This window comes from Lissotriton helveticus, chromosome 10, assembly GCF_964261635.1.
Source record: "Lissotriton helveticus chromosome 10, aLisHel1.1, whole genome shotgun sequence".
In the NCBI taxonomy this organism is placed as follows: Eukaryota; Metazoa; Chordata; class Amphibia; order Caudata; family Salamandridae; genus Lissotriton; species Lissotriton helveticus.
Window position 1 is genome coordinate 234,551,286 of NC_136071.1, and position 27,317 is coordinate 234,578,602.

The window sequence follows — 27,317 nt, forward strand, 5'->3', positions numbered from 1 at the left end:
TGCTCGGGGGCCTAAGGTCCCCCTGAAGCACCTCAAAAACTTTGTGCATATATAAAGCGCACACATGCACTTGGGCATGTGTGCTCTACTTGGCACTTTGAAAAATGCATTTTTGTGCATTTTTTAAAATTTTCACATGGTTACCATCAACCTGGTGTAGATGGTAATAGCATTTCCTAAATGCCCAGTTTGCATTTAGAAAATGCTAGGGACGTGCTAAGGAAATTGCAAATTGCGATTCCCTATTTGTAGTCGCAATTATAGGTACTCGCAATTTTTGAACTCGGTGTACCAGGGAGCTTAGCTAAGCTAACTACAAGCAAACCTTGACAGGCGAGAAACTGACAGGCTCGTTCAGAGCATCCAAACCCTGTTGTATTTAGACCAGTGAAAAACCAAAGGTGGTGATGGACGGAGCGATGACAATACAAACACTCACCCCCAGTCAACTGATCTGGGTTTAATCCATCACCGTTCTTTAGCTCACTCCGCCACCCCAGTTCAGACATGGCCATATGCAAATCAGTCTGACCCTGTACCTCATGGGAACAGTCCAACCCAGTTGCATAATCTTTTACATCGAGCACTAAATAAAAATATGACAAGTTATAAATGAAAATGAAAAGACGCTGAATATAACCTGATTAATGTGTACGCACAACAGAACACTACTTAAAATGCAATCGGAACTACATAACCATCAGAAACGCTACAAATGATACATGCTTCTTACAATGGTGACAATAGAAAATAAATCTGGTTAGGCAAAACAGACCCGCAAATACGACAGTGCCATAAGTCTTTATCGTGTATCACCCACTAAAGATGAAACCTTGCCATCTATTCTAAATATTCCAGTTTCAATCACTGCTGTGGGCTACAAGTCAATCTTATACATACATAAGTATAGTGGTTCTTAAATATGATCTATCAAGTCCTGCACAAGGGACATTTGCCAGAAACTTGATAGCAAACCCTCCTCAAACACTCACTTTTAAAGTCAAGTTGCAATTTAGTGACATCTTTGAATTCTATTCCTTCCATTTTGGCAAATCTTCCCGCTTCCTCCTGAGGCCCTTGCTCCTCTACCGCATTCGCCAGCATGGCATCGTCGATGACATTTGGCTCCACCATTTCGTACAAGCCACTCATTTTCTTTTTCAGACGTCAACCGCTCCTTGAGGAAGAAAAACACAATAACAAAAAAAATCCTTCTTGTGGCTGTTGCTAACTGTTTAAAGAAGTATGCCTTTGGGTGACATAATGTAACAAATTGAAATCCTCACTTCCTGTCTTTATATTAATTCACTTCCTGTCTTCAGATTATGACATGAGTTTCAGCGTTTGCTTTAATCAGTAGTAAGTATGATTAAAGTTAGAAATAATGTGAATTCAGTGAACATCTTCAGAAGCACAGATTTGATCCTATTTAAAATAGTGTAGCAACAACCCTAGAAAAGATATTTTTCTTTAGAAATAAACGGTAAAACAATTGAAACCTAGTAAAGGGAGGAGAAAAAAGAAGAGGTTTTGTGGTGGGGCGAGGACTTTAGAGAAGCCCTGGTGAACCTGGATCACAAAGACATATGGCAGACAGTAAATTCATTTTAGATTTAGGACAGTCACTCTCGCCCAGGCTACCTTGCAAGAGTTTTCAAGCGCAGCTCCTAAGATGAGAAGCTCAATCACTGAAGACCGTAGACATTTAGCTGATCTCCTTAAATTTAGGGAAAACTGAAAACCTCCTTTTGATGTAACCATAACTATGTGGCTTTTTCCTTGACATATGACTCTACCAACATTTATATTATCTGTTTCTCACCACCATTCAAACAAAACATCAACAACTTAAAACGAAATAAAATGATATTAACTGGCTTGGTATTGTGGGAATTGACAGAAATCGCTGTTAGCATGAGCTGAAGCCATTTTGGTTGTGGCATGCCATTTTAGTTAGCCTTGTGCTAGCCAGTGCTTCTTGTCTCTTTACTGTTATCTGTTTTTCTATTCTGTTTGAGTCATCAGTTACAGGTAACTCCTTCAGCACTGAGCCAGAGCAATGCATGATCAGAAAGGCATGTAGCTGCTAGAATACACCTGTTTTAGGATACAACTGTCAGGCTATTCCAACTGATGTAAGGGTTTTTGTTACTCCTCCCATCCTGTTGACTAAGTAGTTTCCAGTTGTCCATATATGTGAATAGCTATTCTTGTGTATACTTGTACCGTCTCTTTTTGAGTCTTCATGCTTACTCAGCTACATACTGGCCTAAAAGGCCCATGGTTTCTGTACTCCAGGTACTACCTCATACATTGCCTGAGGGCTCTGTGTCGGTGTAGTCCCACTCATGAGTGATAATAAACTATTTCTTTGATATTACAGCTTTCGTGCCAATCTCTATTTTGTTAGTCTAAGGACTTAAGGACAAAGAAGGGAGAACCACTGCACCAGTGGGCCCCTGAAAAGGCTCACTTTCACAGTATTCCAGGCCCAAAGTTTGTTGAACTCTTAGCAACCAATTCCAGTCTTAGACCTCCCAGGCCAGTCTGGCTCTTAGACATGCTATTATTACTGAAAAATAAAGCACTAACAGAATGTATGCGTCTCCAGCCAGATCTGAGCCCCAACAGGTTAGGAGCAAGAGTCACAGCCATAAAGGAGTTGGGGTGGGAGGGGGGGTACGTGGCTGCGAAGGACAGTGACAAACCACCATCTTGCGATTGGCATTAGCAATGAGGCACTGGCAGATCAATACTCCCTCTCACTTGGTGTTCGCTAGTTCTGTCCCTGATGCAGGAATGGTGCTCTTGTCTGTCTTCTGGGTGGCTTCCCTGTGTGTACCCCATCTCTCTTGGGTTGGCCCATGGCACGTTCAAGGCCCTCCATTGCTTTCTTACCAAAAGGCGCAGGGAACTGTCCCCCAAAACTGGAGTTCCTTTCAAGTGAAGGTCTTTGTAACTCAGCGATCATCTTTAAAAATTAAAATCAAAAGGAATTAATTCCCTTACCTCTATCAGTAGAGCTCCCTTCGTGGGTGTAAGGACAGTTTGACTACAAGGTCTCCGGGGAGGCTGTCAGTGTCTTCCTACCTCAGTTCACTCTGGTCACTGTCTTCATGCCCACTGTTTCCATTCTTTGACATTCAGAATTTAGCCAAATAAAAGTCATACATAGTTGTGAATATTTAAACCTTCAACTTCTTTAGCAATTTTTCAAATCCATAGTTTAGCACGTAGAGGTCTAAGGTTTTCACAATTCAACTTGCGGAAGGATTATCAACATCCTTTCTCAAGTTGAAAGTGCATTAGAAAACAACTTTCACACATGTCTCCATTTAGATCATGTGTTTAATCTTTTTGTTGTCCCTGGAGGTGTGAGCAAAGGTTGTTTTTGTGAGAAGCACTTTGTTGCACTTTTCTGTGAGGCAGAACTAGGAGTCTTCGAGTGTCTACACATACAGTCTAAGTGGTGCTCCAGTAGCTTTCATTGTCTTTGTGGCTACTAATGGGATTTCTATGCATCACTCAGCGTTAGATGCCAATCTCCAAGTCCAAGAGTCTCAAACCACAGGTAGTTAAAGGCAGAAAAAGCTTCCAGCTCAATCCATTAAAAATCCCCAGATAAACTGAAAATTATGATTTTTGTTTTTTTGTTCACAATATTTTTATTGGCATTTTAATAAGGAGAAAACAATACAGAAGGAAACAAGGAGGGAGAAGAAAAGGTTCAGTAAAATAATTAGCAATTGCATGATGTGTACATCAATGTGACACTTATGATTGTTATCAACATAATTCTCTGAATGCCATTAGCTGTAGACCATACCCAGAGAAGGTAGCGTAAGGTTAGAGCATTGATGTATGGGGAGAGGTATGTAGGGGTTGGGGATATAATGAGTCTTGAGGAATGCAGTAATATGTACAGATTGAACACATCTCTACTAGTATGTCTGGTACTATATCTAACGGGGTAAGGGGTAGGTGATAGAAGGGGGAGAGGTGAAATCTTGGGATTCCGTATGAGAGGTGTTAAAAACCTAAATAGTGCTGTCAATGGTAAAACCTGAGGCATGGGGAGATTTTGAGGATTTCCGATTAGTGGGGTGTTTTGTGAATAAAGAGATCAAGAATATCCCAAATACATTGGGAGGTTAAAGTGCAACCTTTGTTACTAGATTGGGTTATGTGTGTGCTTCTTAGATAGGTAACCCACCAGGTATGGTAAGACACGTTGTTACTAGATTTCCAATCTGTCAGTATTACTTTTATGGTAATTGTGAGTAAAAGGTCAAGGAGGGAAAGATTTGTGCAGAGAGATCAACTGGGGATCTGCCAAATGAGGTCCCAGTAAAATTATTGGGAGGGATATAACAAATATTGTCCTTCTCAACATTTTTGTTGCTGTAGGGAGACATCGTGCCAGTAGGATTGCAGGTGAGGGCAAGAGAAGAACATATGTTCTTCGTCGAGAAGGGACGAGTCACATGCCCAGCATGTGTTTGCCTCCTTCAGGCTTAATCAGAACAATTTTGCAGGGGTCCCGTACACGAAGTCTGCTGCAAAAGATTTGGTCTGGGATAGGAAGGGAATTAGTCTGTGCTGAAGTAAGTTTGATCCCACTTTGGTCCAAGCGTCTTTGTCACGATTGCCGATGCCAGTTCCTACTCCAAGATGGCGGTTCTCTACCGCGCATGTGCAAGGAAGTCAGGCAGGTTGAAAAGCCTGACTTCCTGTTACATCGAGGCTTCGCGTTTTAGCGTTGCCCCATTTCCGGACTACGGACTTCTTGCCTCTCGCGTTTGGCGCGAGCCTGAGAACGTTTGCTTTGTTGCTTCCAGGATTCCCTTTTTGCCTCGAGACTGGATTCCCTGTGTGTTTGGATTCCCCGTTCCCACTCTCCTTCTTAGGTAGAGCTGTCACTTTCATCCCCGTGCTCTTGGTGTAGCCAGACTCCTCCGGTGGGTGTGGCAAGTAAGCGGGATTCTTCGTCGCTGGGCTCCGCAGACCGGACGGATTTAGTCCCACGAGTCTGCCGGGTCTCGTGGGGAGTGTTCCGTTGGCTGCGGCACTCACTCGGAAGGGGTTCCGCTGCATGAAGAAACAGCCTTCATTATTATTTTCCCTCCATTTCCCTACCTGATTAGGCACTATCTGCACTTTTGACAGACTTCGCTATTAACGTCGCTGGAGTTAAATACCAACTGGAACACCCTGGAATCACGGTAACAGCGCGTAGCACTGCTTTAAGTACCTTTTACACTAATTTAAAACGGCAGATTCTAAACAGTGTTGTACTTGCCTTATAGGGGATTTGAATAACCAATCATATAAACTCATCCCGAACTGTGATTCATAGCAGCCTTGGTGAGATTGATATTTAGAAAGAAATATAGAAGACTTGTCTAGAAATCAGTTAATACGATTATTACATATGTTTTTTTCCTTTAGATAGAAAGACAAATTCTTTATGCCTGCACTGAGGGGTTCCAGCCTTGTTAGAGAATATTATACCGGTGTAGTAGGTAACTTTCTGGGAGAGGGTCCATTAGAGCTACACTGTTATTTGTCTCATAGAGCATAGTTAAGTATTCCCTTCCTTTACAGAAAGACCACCACTCTCCCTGCCAGCGACGAGAAGGCTGAAGCACAAAGACTGTCTCCTCCCTTCTTTCCTTGTTTTGTTTCCCTTCTTTCCCCTACTTACCATTGCACTCTAGAGTCTGATAGGGGCAGTTGGTAGTAGCGGAAGGTTGAGGACCTAGCCACATGTTCCTGGTATCCCTGACGCTCCTGCGGAACAATATTGGTAAGATCTTTACAGTCTTGGTCCGAAGGAGCGAGACTTTTGGAAGAAAAGTAGGGAGTCCCTTTCTGTGCCACAGGTGGGTGGCGCTGGATTTTGGAGGTGGTAAGTATTTTGTAAAATTTTGATACAGCATGACCACTTGATAGTATCAGTCAGAGTTTCTGCAGAAGGGGTGAGCTATTAAGGGGACCAAATGTATAAATCTTGGCCTCAATTTGAAGAAAGTCATAGACTTCTATGTTGGAGAGATTGAGCTTATGTTGTAGGGAGGCATATGAGCTCAGATTGGTATTATCGCAGAGGTCTGTTGTCCTTACAATCCCTTTAGCTGCCCATACCGGCCCAATGGTGAGAGAGCTAGGCATGTGTAGTTTCTTATTATGCTATAGTGATGACAAAGTTGATTTATAAATATTGGTGCCAGTGGTGCATCTAAGGAAAGTATGGCGGATACAGTGTCTTTAAAGACCAAGTCAGACACTCACACATTAAGTCACACACCCACTGAGATATCCATGCACTTGCACACCCACTGAGACACTCATTCACTCACTCATTCACTCACTCCCAAGGGTTAGATTTTCAGTTGGAAAATAAAATAAAAAAACCTTAGAAATTCACATAAAAAACAAAGGTTACAAGAATGTTATAATTAGGAAATAGAATTAAAAAGAACTTAGAAATTCGCTGAAAATAACCAAGGTTACAAGGCTGTTCTAATTAGGCTCAGATTTCACTTGTACAAAACCGGGGAAGTTCAGCAGCAATAGTTACCTGAACTAACTATAACCTACGCCCCCATAATACACCACTTATGACCTCATGTATTACATCACTCATGACTTGGTTGGTGACTTTACTTATTACATCTCAAATGACATCACTGATGACATCATTCAAAGAACCACTCACACATCAACTCACACCCCAATCCAATTTCACATATACTCACTCCGTCACACACAACTGCTCACATACCCATTCACAGAGCCATGCCAGTGCTAACAAAACCAATCACTCAACCATAGAGTCACTCACAAAAAAACTCACTCATACTGCCACTCACACACCCACCAACTCACCCATATAGCAACTAATGCACCTACTCACTCACCGATACAGAAAATCACACATCCAGTCATACAGACATAGACACTTACACACCCACTCATACACCCTTCCAGTCACTCACACACCAACTCAATCACCCATACAGAAACTCACACTGCCTCTCACTCACACATACATCTACTCACACCCACTCACTTACCTATACAGCCACTGACACAACCACTCACTCAACCATACAACCACTCACACACTGACAGAACAACTTACATGCCCATTTACACATCCATACAGCCACTCAGACACCCTTACAGCCACTCACACAGACATTCACACTCTAATACAGCTGCTCACATCCACTCACTTACCTATACACACACTAACACAGCCACTCCCTCACCCATTCAGCCACTCACACACCCATACAGCCACTAACACGCCTAAGCAAGCACTCGCACAGGCACTTACTCACCCATATAGCCACTCACACAGCCACTGAGTCTCAATACACCTACTCGCTCACCCATACAGCTACTCACATACCCACTAACAGCCCTTCACATATGCACTTACTGACCCACACAGCCACTCAGACATCCACTCACACACTGATACAGACAGTCACACAGTCACTCAGATGAGATATGTTAGAAATAGTATGGCTAATTATAAGTACAGAAGGAATAGTAATTTAACTTATGCTGTAGCTTAGTATATATCTTTATGTCTCTGAAACGTTTACTAAACACACTCACTAGATAATGTCATTAGTGATGTAATTTGAGATTTTATCCGTGATGTCATCAGTGATGTCACTGACCATGTCATGAGTGATCGAATAAGTGAGGCCATAAGCAGTACATTGCAGGGAGTAAATTATAGTTAGCTCAGGTAACTCTAACTGCTGAATATCTCTGGGTTTGTGAAATCTAAGCCTAACTATAACAGCCCAGTAACCTTTGTTTATTTTATCGTGTATATATATATATATATATATATATATATATATATATATATATATATCAGCATCTGCCCTCCAGCCGTGTGAAAGGAAGCCACAAGCAGGGAATTTCAGGTGAGGCAGTTTATTGGAAACTGGACAGCGTAGGTATAATGCATTTCGGATTGCTCCTTCGTCAGACACCTCTTGCTGCCGCGCCTCATGTCCATGTTGCCGAAATTGTATCACCGCAGCATTTAAAGCGGTATGCTCACAAACGCCTCCCCAGCCATGTGATCATCGGCCCTGTTGTAGATGTAAAAAACTCCAACACCCAGAATGCTGTATGTCTGGGATGGCGTGATGTGGGAAACTGCAGTTGTATCTGATAGTTTGTAGGCGTTGTGGGGCTCGGCAAACTTGATGAGGTCGCTTTTTAAAGTCCTGGGCCCTCGAGTCCCTGCATAACGTTCCAACCCGCAGGACGCCTAACCGCTGGGTCATAGGATGGCGAGATTGCACCAACACTCCCGGGAAGTCACGGTCTGCATATTAGCAGTGTCCCTCGCGTGCCGGCGCACAGTTGGTGGGCTGCCTAATAGCCCATACCTGAGCACAATCCATTGCTCCACTTGCGTAGAAACCAGAAAGATAGGCAGCCTCTTAGCAGAACGGGGCTCCTTAAACGTGTCTTCTGGTTGACACGGAATATCAGCATCCGCCCTCCAGCCGTGTGAAAGGAAAGAGCCACAAGCAGGGAATTTCAGGTGAGGCAGTTTATTGGAAACTGGACAGCGTAGGTATAATGCATTTCGGATTGCTCCTTCGTCAGACACCTCTTGCTGCCGCGCCTCATGTCCATGTTGCCGAAATTGTATCACCGCAGCATTTAAAGCGGTATGCTCACGAACGCCTCCCCGGCCATGTGATCATCCGCCCTGTTGTAGATGTAAAAAACTCCAACACCCAGAATGCTGTATGTCTGGGATGGCGTGATGTGGGAAACTGCAGTTGTATCTGATAGTTTGTAGGCGTTGTGGGGCTCGGCAAACTTGATGAGGTCGCTTTTTAAAGTCCTGGCCCCTCGAGTCCCTGCATAACGTTCCAACCCGCAGGACGCCTTACCGCTGGGTCATAGGATGGCGAGATTGCACCAACACTCCCGTGAAGTCACGGTCTGCATATTAGCAGTGTCCCTCGCGTGCCCGCGCACAGTTGGTGGGCTGCCTAATAGCCCATACCTGAGCACAATCCATTGCTCCACTTGCGTAGAAACCAGAAAGATAGGCAGCCTCTTAGCAGAACGGGGCTCCTTAAACGTGTCTTCTGGTTGACACGGAATATCAGCATCCGCCCTCCAGCCGTGTGAAAGGAAAGAGCCACAAGCAGGGAATTTCAGGTGAGGCTGTTTATTGGAAACTGGACAGCGTAGGCATAATGCATTTCGATTGCTCCTTCGTCAGACACCTCTTGCTGCCGCGCCTCATGTCCATACACATACTCATATATATTCACTGAAAAAACCATAGGTTTCAGGAGTTATATAGTAAGGAATTCGTTTTTAAAAAACCTTTGAAATTCACTCAAAAAGCTATAAGTTTTAGTGGTGTTATAGTTAGCTGGACATTTTACTCATACAAAACCAATGAAATTGCTCCTATATGGTTAGTTGTACTAACTATATTTCGCGCACCCGCAATCCACTGCTGATGATGTCACATATTAGATCATTCATGACATGGTCAGTGACATCACTGATGACATCTCAAATGACATCACTGATGACATCACTGATGACATCATCCAGTGAATGTGGTTTGCTTCGTTATTTAAATATGCATTATGTATATAGCAATTTACATTGAAGAATGAGTGGATATATATAAATAAATATTTGGATGGAGGATTTAGTAGCAGTGTAATTGACTGTTTACTTGACCAATTTATAATGTCTCACTAAATATAGTGGATAGTGACTAAACTGTGTGAATATCTGTATCACTTTGTCAGTTGTTGTGTAAACTGATTCTACAGTTGGTTACTAGCTATGTGAAAGTCTATATTAGTTATTGATTAGTTAACTGAGTATTTATATGGGAGTGTGAAAGTGTGTGTGGTTCGGTGGGGGGTGTGTGACTGTCCAAAGATGTGTGAATAGTTGATTCAGTAGATATATGAAGTTAAAACTACATGTTCTAACAGTTTGGGTGAGGGAATCTCTTTATGGGTGTGGTGATGAGCAAATATATTTCTCAAAGGTACAGGTCCAACAAACTAGAAAAATAAAAGGCAGTGTATGTGTCAGTTGTTGTATATAAATAAGTATACATAAGACACAATGATTGTGTGAGTGACTGTATGGATAACTGTATACTTGTAATAATGATTTTATAATTCACTAAGTATGACTTACTATCTAAATGAATAGAAGAAGTGGTGTTTGTATAAGTGGTTTGCTAAGTAAATATGTAAGTATGATCCATTGTTTAATTAAGTGAGTAGGATGACTTCATATGTGAATAGGATGCGTGCTGTTGTTTAATGTCGATACAGATGTATAAGTATTTTTGATAGTGTTCTATTGTTCATTGACAGCATGTATGAGTGAATCCATAGGTAAGTGATTAGATGTGTGTATACATCTATGAATGACTGAGTGGATTTTTAGATACTTGTATTGCTGTGACAATGGATTTAAATATGATACTCTGTATTTTACAAACAGTGATGAAAAATTGTAATAGTGTATGAAAAGGTGTATGTGATTGTCACGTGGATGATGTCATCAGTGATGTCATCAGTGATGTCATCAGTGATGTCATTTGAGATGTCATCAGTGATGTCACTGACCATGTCATGAATGATCTAATATGTGACATCATCAGCAGTGGATTGCGGGTGCGCGAAATATAGTTAGTACAACTAACTATATAGGAGCAATTTCATTGGTTTTGTATGAGTAAAATGTCCAGCTAACTATAACACCACTAAAACGTATAGTTTTTTTAGTGAATTTCAAAGGTTTTTTAAAAACTAATTCCTAACTATATAACTCCTGAAACCCATGGTTTTTTCAGTGAATTTCAAAGGTTTTTTTAAATGCTAATTCCTAACTATATAAGGCCTGAAACCTATGTTTTTTTCAGTGAATTTCAAAGGTTTTTTAAATGCTGATTCCTAACTATATAAGGCCTGAAACCTATGTTTTTTTCAGTGAAATTTCAAAGGTTTTTTAAATGCTAATTCCTAACTATATAAGGCCTGAAACCTATGGTTTTTTCAGTGTTTTTTAAAAAAAATTGATTGGTTAACTGGCTTATTAAGTGTATCTTAGTGAATACATATATTAGCGAGTAATGTTTAAATATTTAAATATATGCATGAGTGATGTAATATGTGACGTCATCAGCAGTGCATTGCAGACGTGCAAGTTATAGTGAGTCCAACTAACTATAACGTGGGAATTTCAATGGTTTTATGCGAGTAAAAATTCCAGCTAACTATAACTGGTGTGAAACCTATGGTTTTTTCAGTGAATTTCAAAGGTTTATTAAATGCTAATTCCTAACTATAACTGGTGTGTAACCTATGGTTTTTTCAGTGAATATATATATATATATATAAAATTTCTATGGCAAAATGAAACCCCTCATTTTGTTCCTTTTCAAATTAAATGTATTAAGTGTTACCACTTTATTCCAATCAAGATGACTTCAGGTGTGCCATACTTTTTTCATAAGTAAGACTGTTAGCGTTCTAGTTGTTCTTTAGAACACTCTGGGACATTCTGTCATTGGGCTATAGTTGGGCTACATCTGGCTGATATTTGGGCTACATTTGGGCTCTTTTGTCTCTGGTGGCCATCTTGGGAGACTGCATATCAGAATTCTTTTAATGAAATATAAGAGGATTTGAGAAGTCACTCAAAATGTGCCCTAATTTTTCTTTCTTCAGCACTAATCATAATTTCTATGGCAAAATGAACCCCCTCATTTTGTTCCTTTGCAAATTAAATGTTTTAAGTGTTACCACTTTATTCCAATCAAGATGACTTCAGGTGTGCCATACTTTTGTCATAAGTAAGACTGTTAGTGCTCTAGTTGTTCTTTAGAACACTCTGGGACATTCTGTCATTGGGCTATAGTTGGGCTACATCTGGCTGATATTTGGGCTACATTTGTTTTTTTTTGTCTCTGGTGGCCATCTTTGGGCTACATTGGGCTACATCGGGCTACATTTGGGCTCTAACATATATATAGCCCAATGTAGCCCAATATATATTTTTTCAAAGTTAATTTTCGTAAAAACCACTGGAGCATATATCTTGAGACATAGCAAAGGCACATCGGGCTACCAGTCCCTACAATTTTGCCAAGTTTGGTGGAAAACCATTCAGCCGTTCGGGCTAAAAGTGTGTCCAACCGCCCTATGGAAATTAACATGGGGAAAACACGTTTTGGGACCCCCCTTTTATCTCGGCCCCCTGCTTGACGAATCCCCCCCAAACTTTCAGGGAAGGAGCGGAGCGCCGCGAGGCAAAGTTAAGAAAAATTTCAGGAAGATTCCTCATCCGGCGCCAAAGTTATTCCCAATAGAATGTTGCTATTTCCCTATGGAAAACAATCCTAACTATATATACCTACTGGCTATCGCCAGTAGGTAATATATATATATAAATATATATTCACAGCTCCCTTGACCAAAGTCAGCAAACCAGCACTCATAGTAAGTAAAACCAAATAGGTTTATTTGCACACAAAAAAGAAAAACGCGTTTCGGCACTTGCCTTCGTCAGTTTCAAACTGGCGGCGGCGAGGCGAGTGTAAATAATGGCAAATTAGAAAACATAAAAAAAGGACCAAGGTCCAAAATCATAAGCGCCATCTTTGAATGGTAAAGTAAACCAAATAACAATACAATCCATATTAAATGATTAGGATGCATAGAGCTGCCTTGGACAATCGATAAATGTTCATTTCAGATATTAACGCCCTGAATGGGCATTCATAACATTCCAATTCATTCATTGTTGATCAAACAGTTAGTCCAGGCAGTTATTTACAGTTATCATCCAGATTCTTCAGGCAGTGGAAGTAGATAAATTCTTATAGTCTGTAAATGCATAAAGCCTTAAAATAGGCACAGTTGTAGAGTTGTTATAATTACTAAAACAATTTTCTCAAATCTTAATGACTCATATTTTCTAATACTATAACTATTAATTCATACAACCTTCCAACATACTGCTTGTATTCATACGTTCAGGACATGTTCCTAGTAAACTCAGGTTCCTCAGCAGCTAAACTTTTCTGTCATTCTTCATTCTTACAGGTGTGATAGTAGTTCTTCTCCTGAATTCATACCTCCTGGTGATTTTGTTTGGAGTTCGATAATATATCTCGACTCCAAACGTCTCAATTTGCGCTTATAGTCACCCCCTCTCAGATCTTGTATAATGCAGTCTAGATTGAAAAAACTAAGAAGATTTCTATCGCTATTATGATGTGTTGCGAAGTGACGGGCCATCGGATAGTTGTCGTCTTTATTCGCGATGGCACGTTGATGTTCTAGTATCCTTAGTTTGACTGCTTTAGTGGTGCTCCCTACATAACAGTGTCCACAAGGACATTTCAGACAGTAAACAACAAATGTTGTTGAGCAGGTAATAAATTTCGGAATTTTGATCTCTGTTTCTTTGTGGGGCACTTTATAGGATAGCACTCTTTTGCTCGTACTACAGGCCTTACATTTCCCACACGGGAATGACCCATGCATGGCCTGTAGTTCTCCTTTAGGTCTTACTCTCGACAGATGGCTTCGTACTAACTTGTCTTTTAATGACTTCTTTTTCCTGAAAGTTATTATTGGATGGTCTGATAGGTCCCTGCCTATGACTGCATCTGATTTGAGAATGCTCCAGTTCCTAAGCATAATGGCCCTAACTTTATTCGCTGCCACCGAATAGTTAGTAATTAGTCTTATTATGCCATTTCCGCCTTTGTTATCTCTGCTCTGCTTTTCTTTCAGGAGAGTTTTCCTATCAGTATTTGTTACTCTTCCTTTTGCGTGTTTGAGAGCTTTCTGAGAGTAGCCTCGTGATTTGAAGCGTTTGATACTGCTCTCAGCTGCTGTTTCAAAGTCTCTGTCTAGGGAGCTGTTGTGTTTAATCCTCAACAGCTCTCCATAAGGGATGCTTTTTATGAGGGTTCCAGGATGGTTACTACGTCCATGAAGGACGGATTTCCCCGCTGTCTCTTTCCTATAGAGGGCGGTCTGAATCATACCTGACTCTACGAAAACCGTTAGATCCAGGAAGTTGACCTCCTGTTTGCTCATGCTGTAAGTAAATTTTAGATTCAAATCATTGATATTGAGGGCCGTTATATATTCCTCAGGATTCACATCCCTTCCAAATAAGGAAGAGATCGTCTATATATCTCTTACAGCAGATCACTTTCTCCACCCAAACTGCCTTATCATCGGCCCAGGCCACCTGCTTCTCCCACCAATCCACGAATAAATTCGCGTAGCTGGGGGCGAATCAGGTGCCCATCGCCGTCCCCCTTGTCTGTCTGTATCTTTGGTCCTGGAAAATAGAGATGTTATTGTTCAAACAAAATGATATAAAGTCTAAAATCATCTTGCTATGCTCCAAATATTTCACAGAACGTGAGTCTAGGAATGTTTTTACTGCTCTCATCCCATCGTTGTGTCCAATACTGGTGTACAGACTGGAGATGTCCATAGTTATCATAATCAGGTCATCTTCCCACTCAACGTCTTGTATTTGTCGCAAGAAATCTTTCGTGTCCTTAGTGTAAGAACACAGTTGCGTTACACATGGGGCCAGGAATGAGTCAATGAATTTGGACATCTTCTCTGTAAGTCCCCCTATGGAGGATACGATGGGTCTCCCAGGTGGTCATGTGGGGTCTTTATGTATTTTTATATATATATATATATATATAATATATGTGTGTGTATATATATATATATATATATGTGTGTGTATATATATAAGTTACGCGTTTCGACAGCAAAAGCTGTCTTGATCACACAATTTGCAATTGATACAGGAAGTCTATACATAGGTTTAAGACACCGAAAAGGGACTAATTGTTTGATAACTGGTGTCCTGATCTAAACTTGGCGGCCATCTTAGAGTGGTAATTATATATAAGTAGTATATAGCACAAGTTCATATCCTTGACATATTTACACACATATATATACAATTCCATAGTCCAATAGGTGACTCAAAAATGATAATAGTAGAATATTATTTACATAATTCATATGTATACATTTAAGCAAGATTACAAGCTTAAGCCAACGTGCAATATTCTCTCGACATAGTGTCGTAATAACAAATCACTGGCCAGAATGTCTCCTAATGGAACAAATGTAAAATCATATAGGAACAAACTCACAAACAGATAACATTGCTAGTACCTTCCCAAATCTCACTGTTGGAGACGCATCAGGAATCCACAACATACAGGATTTGGCCAATTTAGAGGACACAACTACATCTTTGGACAGTGAATGGGAGTTGGGTATGAATACTGATCGGATTCCATCTACTAGATTCAAACCACGATCTATTTTCTATCCCAACTTACCACATGATAATATAGATACTTTTCAAGATGTTGTAACCCAAGCCCTTTTGAAACTTAAACGTAAAGCTAACAAAAAAGTTTGTTTCAATCTCTCGTGTGAACAAAGAAAATTTCTTACTGATCTAGCCAATGACACAGATATCATCATTCGCCCCGCGGACAAAGGGGGCAATATTGTCCTTTGGTCAAAGGAATTATATATCAAGGAGGTACAGAGTCAGCTAGATGACAAACAGTTTTACATCCAAGTAAATACAGATGTATACAACACCAGTATTATTGACATCTGGGAAAGATTGAAACAATGGGAACAAAAAGGCTTGATAACATGGGAGGAATACTGTTTTTTGAAAAGGGATTACCCTAAACTATCCATACTGTATCTTCTACCAAAGGTACACAAGAACTCCACTTCTCCACCAGGGAGACCTATTGTGTCCTCTATTGGTAGTGCCCTAGAGAATGTCTCGAAATATGTCGACTTCTTTCTGAGAGAATATGTCATTGGTTTACCATCATATGTGAGAGATAGCACAGATTTTATGTGCAAAATACAAGACCTATCATGGGAGTCATCTGACTTATTAATTACTATGGATGTGAACTCTCTGTATACTGTAATTGATCATGAAGACGCTATACAGGCCAGCTATCACTATCTGAAAAGGAGACCTATACAATTTTTGGAACATACTAAGATGTTGTTAGACATGATGTCATTATGTTTAACTGGTAACATTTTTATGTTTAACGACACCCTTTTCCAACAGATTCGTGGCACTGCCATGGGCACATGTTTTGCCCCAAGTTTTGCCAACCTCTTCCTGGGCAAGTGGGAGGAGGAGATCAGATCTGACCACACTTTGAACTTTTACTTTTCTAAGGTAAAAGTGTGGCTCAGTTATATTGATGATCCGTTTTTAATCTGGACAAGTGGGGAAGCAATGGCAGTAGAATTCATCAACATCTTGAATACTAACAACTATAACATCAAATTGACCAGTCAGATCAATGATAAATCTATTGAGTTTTTAGATCTCTGTATAACCTCTGAAGAGAATACCCTGAAAACTAGCCTGTACTGAAAGGCTACAGCAGGGAATACTCTGCTTCATGCCCTCAGCAGCCACCCGGATACCCTCAAGTGGAGTATGGTGAGCTGCTGAGGGCAAGAAGAAATTGTAGCACTATCTCTGTTTTTGAACAAGAGATGGATATTATGATCAACAGATTCAGGGATAGAGGTTATCCCGACTGGGTACTAAATAAAGCTAAAGAGCGAGTTAGGAATGTAGATCGAAACTCATTGCTCAATCCCAATGAAGAAACTATCACACAAGGTGACATCAAGGAGTCAGAAGCTACTGTGAGGGCAATATTTACCTACAGTAGCAATTCGACCCAAATATCGAAGATACTAGCTGATAAATGGGATGTATTAACTAGTGACCCTATCATCGGTCCAACCATGCCACGCAGACCGAAAATAACGTACAGAAAAGGGAGAAGCATCAGAGACATCATTGTTCACAATGATGTTACACCAAAAAGAGTAGTAAATGATCATCAATTGAAGGGCTTCTACCCCTGCGGGCACTGTAAAGCCTGTCGTAATAGCAACATGGTGAAGTCTGTTGTAATTCCAGGTTTTGATACTCCCAAAATGATTGACCAATTTCTGACATGTAGTTCCACTTTTTGTGTATACGTATTGATGTGCCCATGTAAGATGAAATATGTGGGAAGTACTACATTAACCACCAAAAAGAGAGTACTCAAACATATGCGGACCATAAACAACAAAGACCCACATTACCCAATAGCTAGACATTTTGAACTTTTTCATTTGTCCAACAGCAATTTGTTACTTTTTTTGCATTGGAACAAGTTCACATCGGTCCCAGGGGTGGGAATAGAACCCTTGCCCTCCGTAAACGGGAATCAAAATGGATAATTAATCTCGAGACCAAATATCCTAAAGGCCATAATCTGGATGAAGAACTTGCCTATCATTTAAAGGATTGATTTTAATTGATTGATTATCTGTCTTGCTATCAGTGGGTTACTGCATTTGCTTGTTTATTATATTAATCTGCAACCATGTTTTTGTGCTTTTTGGTAATTTATTATCATGATTAAGAAAACAACAGTTAATGCTGATTTATTTATTGTCACAAAGGGTTAATTTAGGATTTTTTGATTTTACTTATAGGAAGAAAGGACAGGTTACCTGTGCTGCGGACTGTCTCATCCGTTCCTGATAATCTATCTCCTTTTCCCAAGGGTCCTGTTTTCAGATAAGAACTTATTCTATTTTTCTTAGATAAAGAATTTACTCTATTTAGTGCACTTCTATTTTTCTCTTCTCTTTGTTGGTACAGGGACTATTACATAGGCGATCAACGTATGTATTTCGGTCTATCCTAATATATCCAACATGATTTGTAGGACAATGCTCAGATACGTTTCTCTGTCATTATGCCATATATCTACAAGTTACAATTTTTGTATAAATCTGGCACTATGCCGTATATGATTTTACATTTGTTCCATTAGGAGACATTCTGGCCAGTCATTTGTTATTACGACACTATGTCGAGAGAATATTGCACGTTGGCTTAAGCTTGTAATCCTGCTTAAATGTATACATATGAATTATGTAAATAATATTCTACTATTATCATTTTTGAGTCACCTATTGGACAATGGAATTGTATATATATATATATATATATATGTAAATATGTCAAGGATATGAACTTGTGCTATATACTACTTATATATAATTACCACTCTAAGATGGCCGCCAAGTTTAGATCAGGACACCAGTTATCAAACAATTAGTCCCTTTTCGGTGTCTTAAACCTATGTATAGACTTCCTGTATCAGTTGCAAATTGTGTGATCAAGACAGCTTTTGCTGTCGAAACGCGTAACTTTGCTTATTAAACTGTGGTTCATCCTGAGTGCGAGTCTTTTTCTGAGAAGAAAAATTGCTGTGGAATATATATATATATATATATATATATATATATATATATATATATATATATATATATATTTATATAGACATCAATTTTGACTGTCAAAATAAATGTGCTTTCCTTAAAAAATCATATTGAAAAGTTTACAATTAATTTTTAAATTAATATTTATGTATTTATATATTTATTCAATTTAATGTCATGAGAATTATGTTTTTAATAGTATTTTTATTAATACTGTTTTAATAACTCATGAATGAAACATCAAAAACTTTTACTATGAAGTTATATATGTTTAATAATATGGAGGCCTATTTGAATCAACAATCAATGGAGGTCTTTCTTCTTTACTTTTTGCACCCTACCTTTTATAATGTGTGGTATTGTATGAACTTTATTTAAAAAGCGTATTTTTTCTATGTCTATTGTGATCCTTCAATGGTATTGAGCACAAATCACTTTAAAAGGGTGAAAGAAATCATGAGCGTTTTCATGTGATCAAAGTCCGGCTGGACCGAAACACGTTATGGCCGACGACAAATAAATAAATTAAATTAATAAATTAAGCGCTTACCTTGTGGTCCATGCCTGCTTTCATCGAAGTGAAGCGGTTTGGAAAAAGGCAGCGGAGTTGGATATTTAGGCTGGATCAGCTTCTACCAGCCAAGCACGGACCCCCACTCAAATCGAGGTGAGGACCAAAACAGAAGCTGCTTCTTCCAGACTTGCACCGGAAGTTAAACCCAATCCGGAAGGATTACGACCGTCAGCCCCCCTATGGCCGTACATTGAACTACCTGATTGGATCGGAGCCGGTGTCTGCCGAGTCGCAGGACCTGTTCGGACGCGCGCAGCCCGGGAGAAAAGGTGGGACCTGTTGTGGCATTGCGGGGAAAGTGGTGTGCAAGTGGTAATTCGGGAGGGAATCACATTGTGCAAATCCCCGAACATGAAACTGCAAAATAATCGTAAGAATATATAGTCCCAGATGTCGGCGGACACGCTTAAAGACCGGGAGGCGGCGGCCTCAGAAATGCTCAGTAACACTCCTACTGGCGCTTACTTTAATCAACTAAGCTCAAATGGAAGCGCTACTAATATTTCTTTAAAAGACAAGATGCAGAGTTTGGAAAAACTGAGTGTGCCGAGCAGGGAAAAAGGTGGGAGCATAAGTCGCTGCAAAGGTACCTCGATGTGGGGAGAATCCCCAGGGGCTTAAAAATCCTCACGGCACCCAGCTATGAGCAGTCAAATCCAGATATGATGAGAGACTGGGCGCAGTGTAACCTAGATTCTTCACGGAAGTTAGTGAAAATTTTGGTCAAATATGGAGATCGACAGAATGGCATTACAGACAAAAATAGAGGAACACAATGAAGAGATCAATCAAATGGGCAAAAGTGAAGAATTAACCAAACTAAGGAGGAAATGACCACCAGATTGCGTAAAGAGGAGGAGACAAGGAACGCAAAGCGTTCAAATTCCACCGAGACTGGGTGGATTACGAGACAGTAAGAATTTTTACCTTCTCGAAAAAATATGATGCAATAAAATAAAATAAATACAAATATAATGGCGAACAACTGCTAAAGTCACAGGCACATAGGGATGGGCAACTCCTAACATCGAACTCGGACTTGAGAATGAACCTGTCCAGGCATCTACAAGTGGAGCGTGCCCAAAACCCTCGCCAGCAGAAGAGCTTGATTTTTTAGCAGAAGAACGTAGGCAATCCTTCCGCCCAAGGAGACAAAGGAAACAAATAGGAGGAGGCGAAACCACCGCCGTCGGCAGAGGCGAAAGGCAAGAAGCAAAGCCTACCTCCAACAAAAAACGGGGTTGGTGGAACCAAAAATAGTCACGGAAGAAGAAATTGAGAAAACTGTCATAAATTTAACAGACATTAATTTAAATAAAACAGTGAAACAAATTCTAGCACTGGGCTTATCCTACTGTCCTAAGTCCAGTTTTGATTATGCCAACACAAGAAAGGACATATTAAATGCATTCGCAAGCTCAAATTAAATAAGCATCATACCCTACTACAGCAACAAAAAACAAACAAAAATACCTCGCCCGAGGAAAGTTCTGTCCAGGAACAAGTAAACAACACTGAGCAAACCCTCCCGGGCCCTCTGGTTGCTCTACAAGAAGAAACAGATGACATTGAAAATCAGAACATAAATCTGTCTGGGATACCAAGGGACAGCAAGAAAAAAACTCCCTTGAAGAAAAAATCTACTTTCACACCAGTGATGATCAGGGACGGAATTGACATTTTTAACGAGAATGTAATACATGATATAAAGATATTGAATTTCAAGATACAAAACCAAAAACGAAAATATGCAATATCAGCAATTGATATCCAAACTTAAAAAAAACAACAACATAATCCTTTGAGGCTCAGATAAAGGGGGCAATGTTATTTTATGGACAAAAAAAGAATATGTGGAGGAGGCAATGTCCCAATTGAATGACAGGGAGAGCTACCGCACTAGTAATTTCTTGACACTAAGGGGAATATACAATGATTTCTATGGTAAATTGGTAGCCTGGAAGAGTGCAGGACTCCTGACAACCGACAAATATAAATTTATCAGAAATGACAACCCAAGGGTACCAAATATTTATTTTATTCCAAAAATCCACAAGAGTGCAACAAAGCCACCAGGAAGGCCGATTATATCGGCACAAAACAGCCTTCTGGAAAATGCTTCAGTATATGCAGATTACTTTTTACAAGATCTCGTCAAAAATTTGCCGTCCTATATAAGAGACACTAACGATTTTATTTTGAAAATGAAGGATTTCTTTTGGAAGGGGAACTATTTGTTGATGACTCTTGACGTCGTGTCATTATATACATGTATTAATCACAAAGATGGATTACGTGCCCTTGATTTCTATCTAAGAACTAATAAGACTATTTTATCCCCACACAGCGCAATGTTGATAAATATGATAAGCTTTTGTATTCATAACAATATATTTTTATTTGACAAGACATATTACCAGCAAATGCGCGGAGTAGCAATGGGAGCCATCTTCTCCCCCAGCTATGCCTGTTTATTCATGGGCTGGTGAGAGAAGCTGGTCCTGGGGGTGGCACACAAGAAATACATGGAAAACAGTGTCAAGGCTTATGTTCGTTTTATTGATGATTTGTTTATTGTATGGGAAGGAAGGGTGGATGGAAGCGAATGACTTTGTGGCTGATATAAACAAAAACAGTATCAATCTAAAATTCACATCTACCATCAGTGAGAAAAAGATTCATTTTCTAGATGTAGAATTGTATAAAGCAAACAACAGCATCGAAACTAGAATTTACAGAAAAGAAACAGCGGGAAATTCGGTGCTGCACTCCACCAGTTTCCACCCCAGACACCTAATTGAAAGCAACCCCTATGGGGAAATAACCCGACTGAAGAGAGTATGTAGTAACCGGCCGTCTGACTTAATAGCTGCCCAACAGGAAAGTAAAAAAAAGATTTTTGGAACGGGGTCACTCCACTCCAAAAAGACAATAGAGGCAGCTATTAACAAATCCAAAACGAAGGACTGATCTCTGTTATTACAAACTAGAAAGAGTAGAGAGGAAAGTACAGAGCAACCAATACCTCAAGTCAGGTTGATTCAAACTTATACTGCCCAGCAAAGAAAAATAAAAAAGATTATGCAACGCAACTAGCAAATTGTGAGAAGTGACCCCGTAATAGGCGACAGTTTACCTTTTAACTTGGGGATCACTTATAAAAGAGCTCGGTCCATGCACAACAGCTTAGTTAGTAGCAGCCCATAATTCAAGGAGTAAAGAAAATGGTGGCTACAAAATGGATTTATGAAATGTAAAAGCTGTGAGGCATGTCAATATGGCGTAAACACGAAAACCTACAAGTTGGCTTTTAGTGATAGAGTTTTAGATATTAACAAACCATTAAATTGCAAAACAGAATACGCCATTTATATTTTAGAATGCTCTTGCAATCTGAAATACGTGGGCAGCGCCAAGCTCCCTGCCCACAAAAGGATTCTGCAACACATCAGAGTGATAAACAACAACGATCACAGATACCCAGTCGCAAGACACTTTAGGGAAGTACACCAAAACAAGCTTAAAGATTTCTCTAATTACCTGAATGATATGATACCCTTAAATAGGAGAGGGGAGATAGAGAAGGGCAGCTTAGAAAGTTGGAAACAAGATATATACTCAACTTTGACTGCAAGACCCCGGGAGGTCTTAACACGACCGATGATTTAGATACATGCCTGTAAATTAGAATGTTGTGTTTCTGCCAAAGCCAATAGGATGCCCAGTATGCAACTAGGAGGGGGACCAAATGAAAACCTGAACAATATTAGGCCGCCTGACCAACCTAAACCACAGGTATAGTGTTTTTTTAACTAACACCCAAAGAGCACATTTATAAAGAAAAATCAAATAAACAAGATTTTAATTCCATTTTATTAGGGGATGGGCACTTTTTTTTGGATTATTTAGCACTTGCACTTTATTGAAACAGCCTTAAGAGAGGGAATAGACGGAATCCAGGAAAGTCGGGATCGGGATATAGTCATACTTATATAAAAGGGATGTAGACGTTTTTACAATAAGTAAACCTTGCATTTATGCATCAATTTTGACCGCCAAAATGAATTTGCTTCCCTTAAAAAACTCATATTGAAAATGTTACAATTGATTTATAAATGAATATTTATGTATTTATATATTTATTCAATTTAATGTAATGAGAAATATGTTTTTAATAGTATTTTTATTTATACTGTTTTAAAAACTCATGAATGAAACATCACAGACTTTTACTATGAAGTTATATATGTTTAATAATGTGGAAGACTATTTGAATCAGCAATCAATGGAGGTCCTTCTTCTTTACTTTTTACACTCTACCTTTTATAATGTGTGGTGCTGTATGAACTTTATTAAAAAAGCGTATTTTTTCTATGTCTATTGTGATCCTTCAATGGTATTCAGCACAAATCGCTTTAAAAGGGTGAAAGAAACCATGAGCGTTGTCATGTGATCAAGGTCCGGCTGGACCGAAACGCGTTATGGACGACAACAAATAAATAAATTAAGCACTTATCTTCTGGTCCGTGCCTGCTTTCATTGAAGTGAAGCGGTTTTGAAAAAGGCAGTGGAGATGGATATATATATATATATGACCAAGGCCCGTGAGAAGGGCTGAAACGTGTAATGGCGACCTCTTGCACGAAATAAACTTTGCACCGAAATTGTGGTCCGTATCCGTTGTTTGCTTGTGAAACTACGCACATTAAAGATCGCTCGAGTGCGTTTTCATTACCTGCAAAGGTGGTTGGGATATATATATATATATACATATATATATATAGATAGATATATAGAGATATATATAGATATATATATTAATATATATAGCACAGTGCTGTCCTTGCTGAGCTGTAAATGCAAGCCATTTATCACTTCAGGCACAGTATTACAGCTTTGAATTGGTAAAATACCAACTCAAGCCAACCTGAAATGAGTAAAAGCAACCCCTGACCAATTCAAAGCAGTAATACTGTGTCTGGAGTAATAAAGGGCTTTTGTCATTTTACAGCTCGGCAAGGACAGCACTGTGCTAGTCCTATGCTTAAAGACTTTGCTGTAGAAATGGCAAAAGACTTTGTCCTTTTCTATCTTGGCGTAGATGGCACTTTGCTAATCCTATGCTTAAAGACTTTGATAGAAAAACAGACATTTGAGATGAGCAGATCTAGAGTGTCCCTGGTGTTGAGAGTGCTCTAACAGGAGCTGCTTTCCACCTAAACTTGAGAACTACCCAGAGTTCTCTCCTTCTTTTTTGCATAATTTGTGCGTCACTCTATGCCTAAAAGGGATTTCTTTTGACTTTTACTGGGTGCTCCCTTGTGTCTGAAGAAAGCTATACCTCTCTGAAGAGCTCTAATTAGAGCGAAACACTGTGTCAGGGGTTGCTTTTACTCATTTCAGGTTGGCTTGAGTTGGTATTTTACCAATTCAAAGCTGTAACACTGTGCCTGGAGTGATAAATGGCTTTTATCATTTTACAGCTCGGCAAGGAAAGCACTGTGCTAGTCATATGCTTAAAGACTTTGCTGTAGAAATGGCAAAAGACTTTGTCCTTCTATATCTCGCCGTGGATGGCACTTTGCTAATCCGATGCTTAAAGACTTTGATAGAAAAACAGACATTTGAGGTGAGCAGATCTAGAGTGTCGCTGGTGTTGAGAGTGCTCTACTACCCAGACTTTTCAACTTCTTTTTTGCATATATATATATATATATATATATATATATATATATATATATATATATCCAAAAGACAATGTTTGCCCACGATGAGAGAGACCACAGGCAGCATAAATATTCATCCGCTTTATTAGATGGCAACACGCTAGCCAGCAGCGCACAGGAATCTTCTTTCATTTAAACAAGCCAGACGCGTTTCAGGAGAATAGCACTCCCTTCCTCAGTGGCATTACAACTCCAAACAACGGATGGTTTTCTCCACGCACCTAAATATCACTGAGTCCCGCCCCACTGGGCGTAGCCACCCTCGTGGCATTATGGTTCTCGTAGTGCTGGAAAGTTCTACTACATTGAGTGTCCGTGGTGGAGTGCTTTGAAATAAAACCCCAGTGGGTTGAAGTTCGAACCTGCTCTGCTGCACGGCTTTCTGCTATTGGTATGCCTCCGGGATATCTGCCTTCCTAGCGAGTCAGCTCTACCTGGTACTCCGGCCTGCAGCGCAGGGGGTCTCTTCTCGCGGCCGGGCAGGCCGCTGAAAATCCAAAAGACAATGTTTGCCCACGATGAGAGAGACCACAGGCAGCATAAATATTCATCCGCTTTATTAGATGGCAACACGCTAGCCAGCAGCGCACAGGAATCTTCTTTCATTTAAACAAGCCAGACGCGTTTCAGGAGAATAGCACTCCCTTCCTCAGTGGCATTACAACTCCAAACAACGGATGGTTTTCTCCACGCACCTAAATATCACTGAGTCCCGCCCCACTGGGCGTAGCCACCCTCGTGGCATTATGGTTCTCGTAGTGCTGGAAAGTTCTACTACATTGAGTGTCCGTGGTGGAGTGCTTTGAAATAAAACCCCAGTGGGTTGAAGTTCGAACCTGCTCTGCTGCACGGCTTTCTGCTATTGGTATGCCTCCGGGATATCTGCCTTCCTAGCGAGTCAGCTCTACCTGGTACTCCGGCCTGCAGCGCAGGGGGTCTCTTCTCGCGGCCGGGCAGGCCGCTGAAAATCCAAAAGACAATGTTTGCCCACGATGAGAGAGACCACAGGCAGCATAAATATTCATCCGCTTTATTAGATGGCAACACGCTAGCCAGCAGCGCACAGGAATCTTCTTTCATTTAAACAAGCCAGACGCGTTTCAGGAGAATAGCACTCCCTTCCTCAGTGGCATTACAACTCCAAACAACGGATGGTTTTCTCCACGCACCTAAATATCACTGAGTCCCGCCCCACTGGGCGTAGCCACCCTCGTGGCATTATGGTTCTCGTAGTGCTGGAAAGTTCTACTACATTGAGTGTCCGTGGTGGAGTGCTTTGAAATAAAACCCCAGTGGGTTGAAGTTCGAACCTGCTCTGCTGCACGGCTTTCTGCTATTGGTATGCATCCGGGATATCTGCCTTCCTAGCGAGTCAGCTCTACCTGGTACTCCGGCCTGCAGCGCAGGGGGTCTCTTCTCGCGGCCGGGCAGGCCGCTGAAAATCCAAAAGACAATGTTTGCCCACGATGAGAGAGACCACAGGCAGCATAAATATTCATCCGCTTTATTAGATGGCAACACGCTAGCCAGCAGCGCACAGGAATCTTCTTTCATTTAAACAAGCCAGACGCGTTTCAGGAGAATAGCACTCCCTTCCTCAGTGGCATTACAACTCCAAACAACGGATGGTTTTCTCCACGCACCTAAATATCACTGAGTCCCGCCCCACTGGGCGTAGCCACCCTCGTGGCATTATGGTTCTCGTAGTGCTGGAAAGTTCTACTACATTGAGTGTCCGTGGTGGAGTGCTTTGAAATAAAACCCCAGTGGGTTGAAGTTCGAACCTGCTCTGCTGCACGGCTTTCTGCTATTGGTATGCCTCCGGGATATCTGCCTTCCTAGCGAGTCAGCTCTACCTGGTACTCCGGCCTGCAGCGCAGGGGGTCTCTTCTCGCGGCCGGGCAGGCCGCTGAAAATCCAAAAGACAATGTTTGCCCACGATGAGAGAGACCACAGGCAGCATAAATATTCATCCGCTTTATTAGATGGCAACACGCTAGCCAGCAGCGCACAGGAATCTTCTTTCATTTAAACAAGCCAGACGCGTTTCAGGAGAATAGCACTCCCTTCCTCAGTGGCATTACAACTCCAAACAACGGATGGTTTTCTCCACGCACCTAAATATCACTGAGTCCCGCCCCACTGGGCGTAGCCACCCTCGTGGCATTATGGTTCTCGTAGTGCTGGAAAGTTCTACTACATTGAGTGTCCGTGGTGGAGTGCTTTGAAATAAAACCCCAGTGGGTTGAAGTTCGAACCTGCTCTGCTGCACGGCTTTCTGCTATTGGTATGCCTCCGGGATATCTGCCTTCCTAGCGAGTCAGCTCTACCTGGTACTCCAGCCTGCAGCGCAGGGGGTCTCTTCTCGCGGCCGGGCAGGCCGCTGAAAATCCAAAAGACAATGTTTGCCCACGATGAGAGAGACCACAGGCAGCATAAATATTCATCCGCTTTATTAGATGGCAACACGCTAGCCAGCAGCGCACAGGAATCTTCTTTCATTTAAACAAGCCAGACGTGTTTCAGGAGAATAGCACTCCCTTCCTCAGTGGCATTACAACTCCAAACAACGGA

At 40.8% G+C, this 27,317-nt stretch overlaps 1 protein-coding gene across 1 annotated transcript in view; it reads right to left on the bottom strand.

Annotated features, from left to right (window-relative positions):
* Positions 1-27,317, bottom strand: part of DRC3 (dynein regulatory complex subunit 3) — a 162,001-nt gene that overhangs the window by 121,442 nt on the left and 13,242 nt on the right. The window contains exon 2 of the mRNA XM_078664218.1: positions 993-1,177. Coding sequence (XP_078520344.1) covers positions 993-1,152 — 160 coding nt within the window. The 5' untranslated portion in view covers positions 1,153-1,177. The remainder of the gene's footprint in view (positions 1-992; positions 1,178-27,317) is intronic.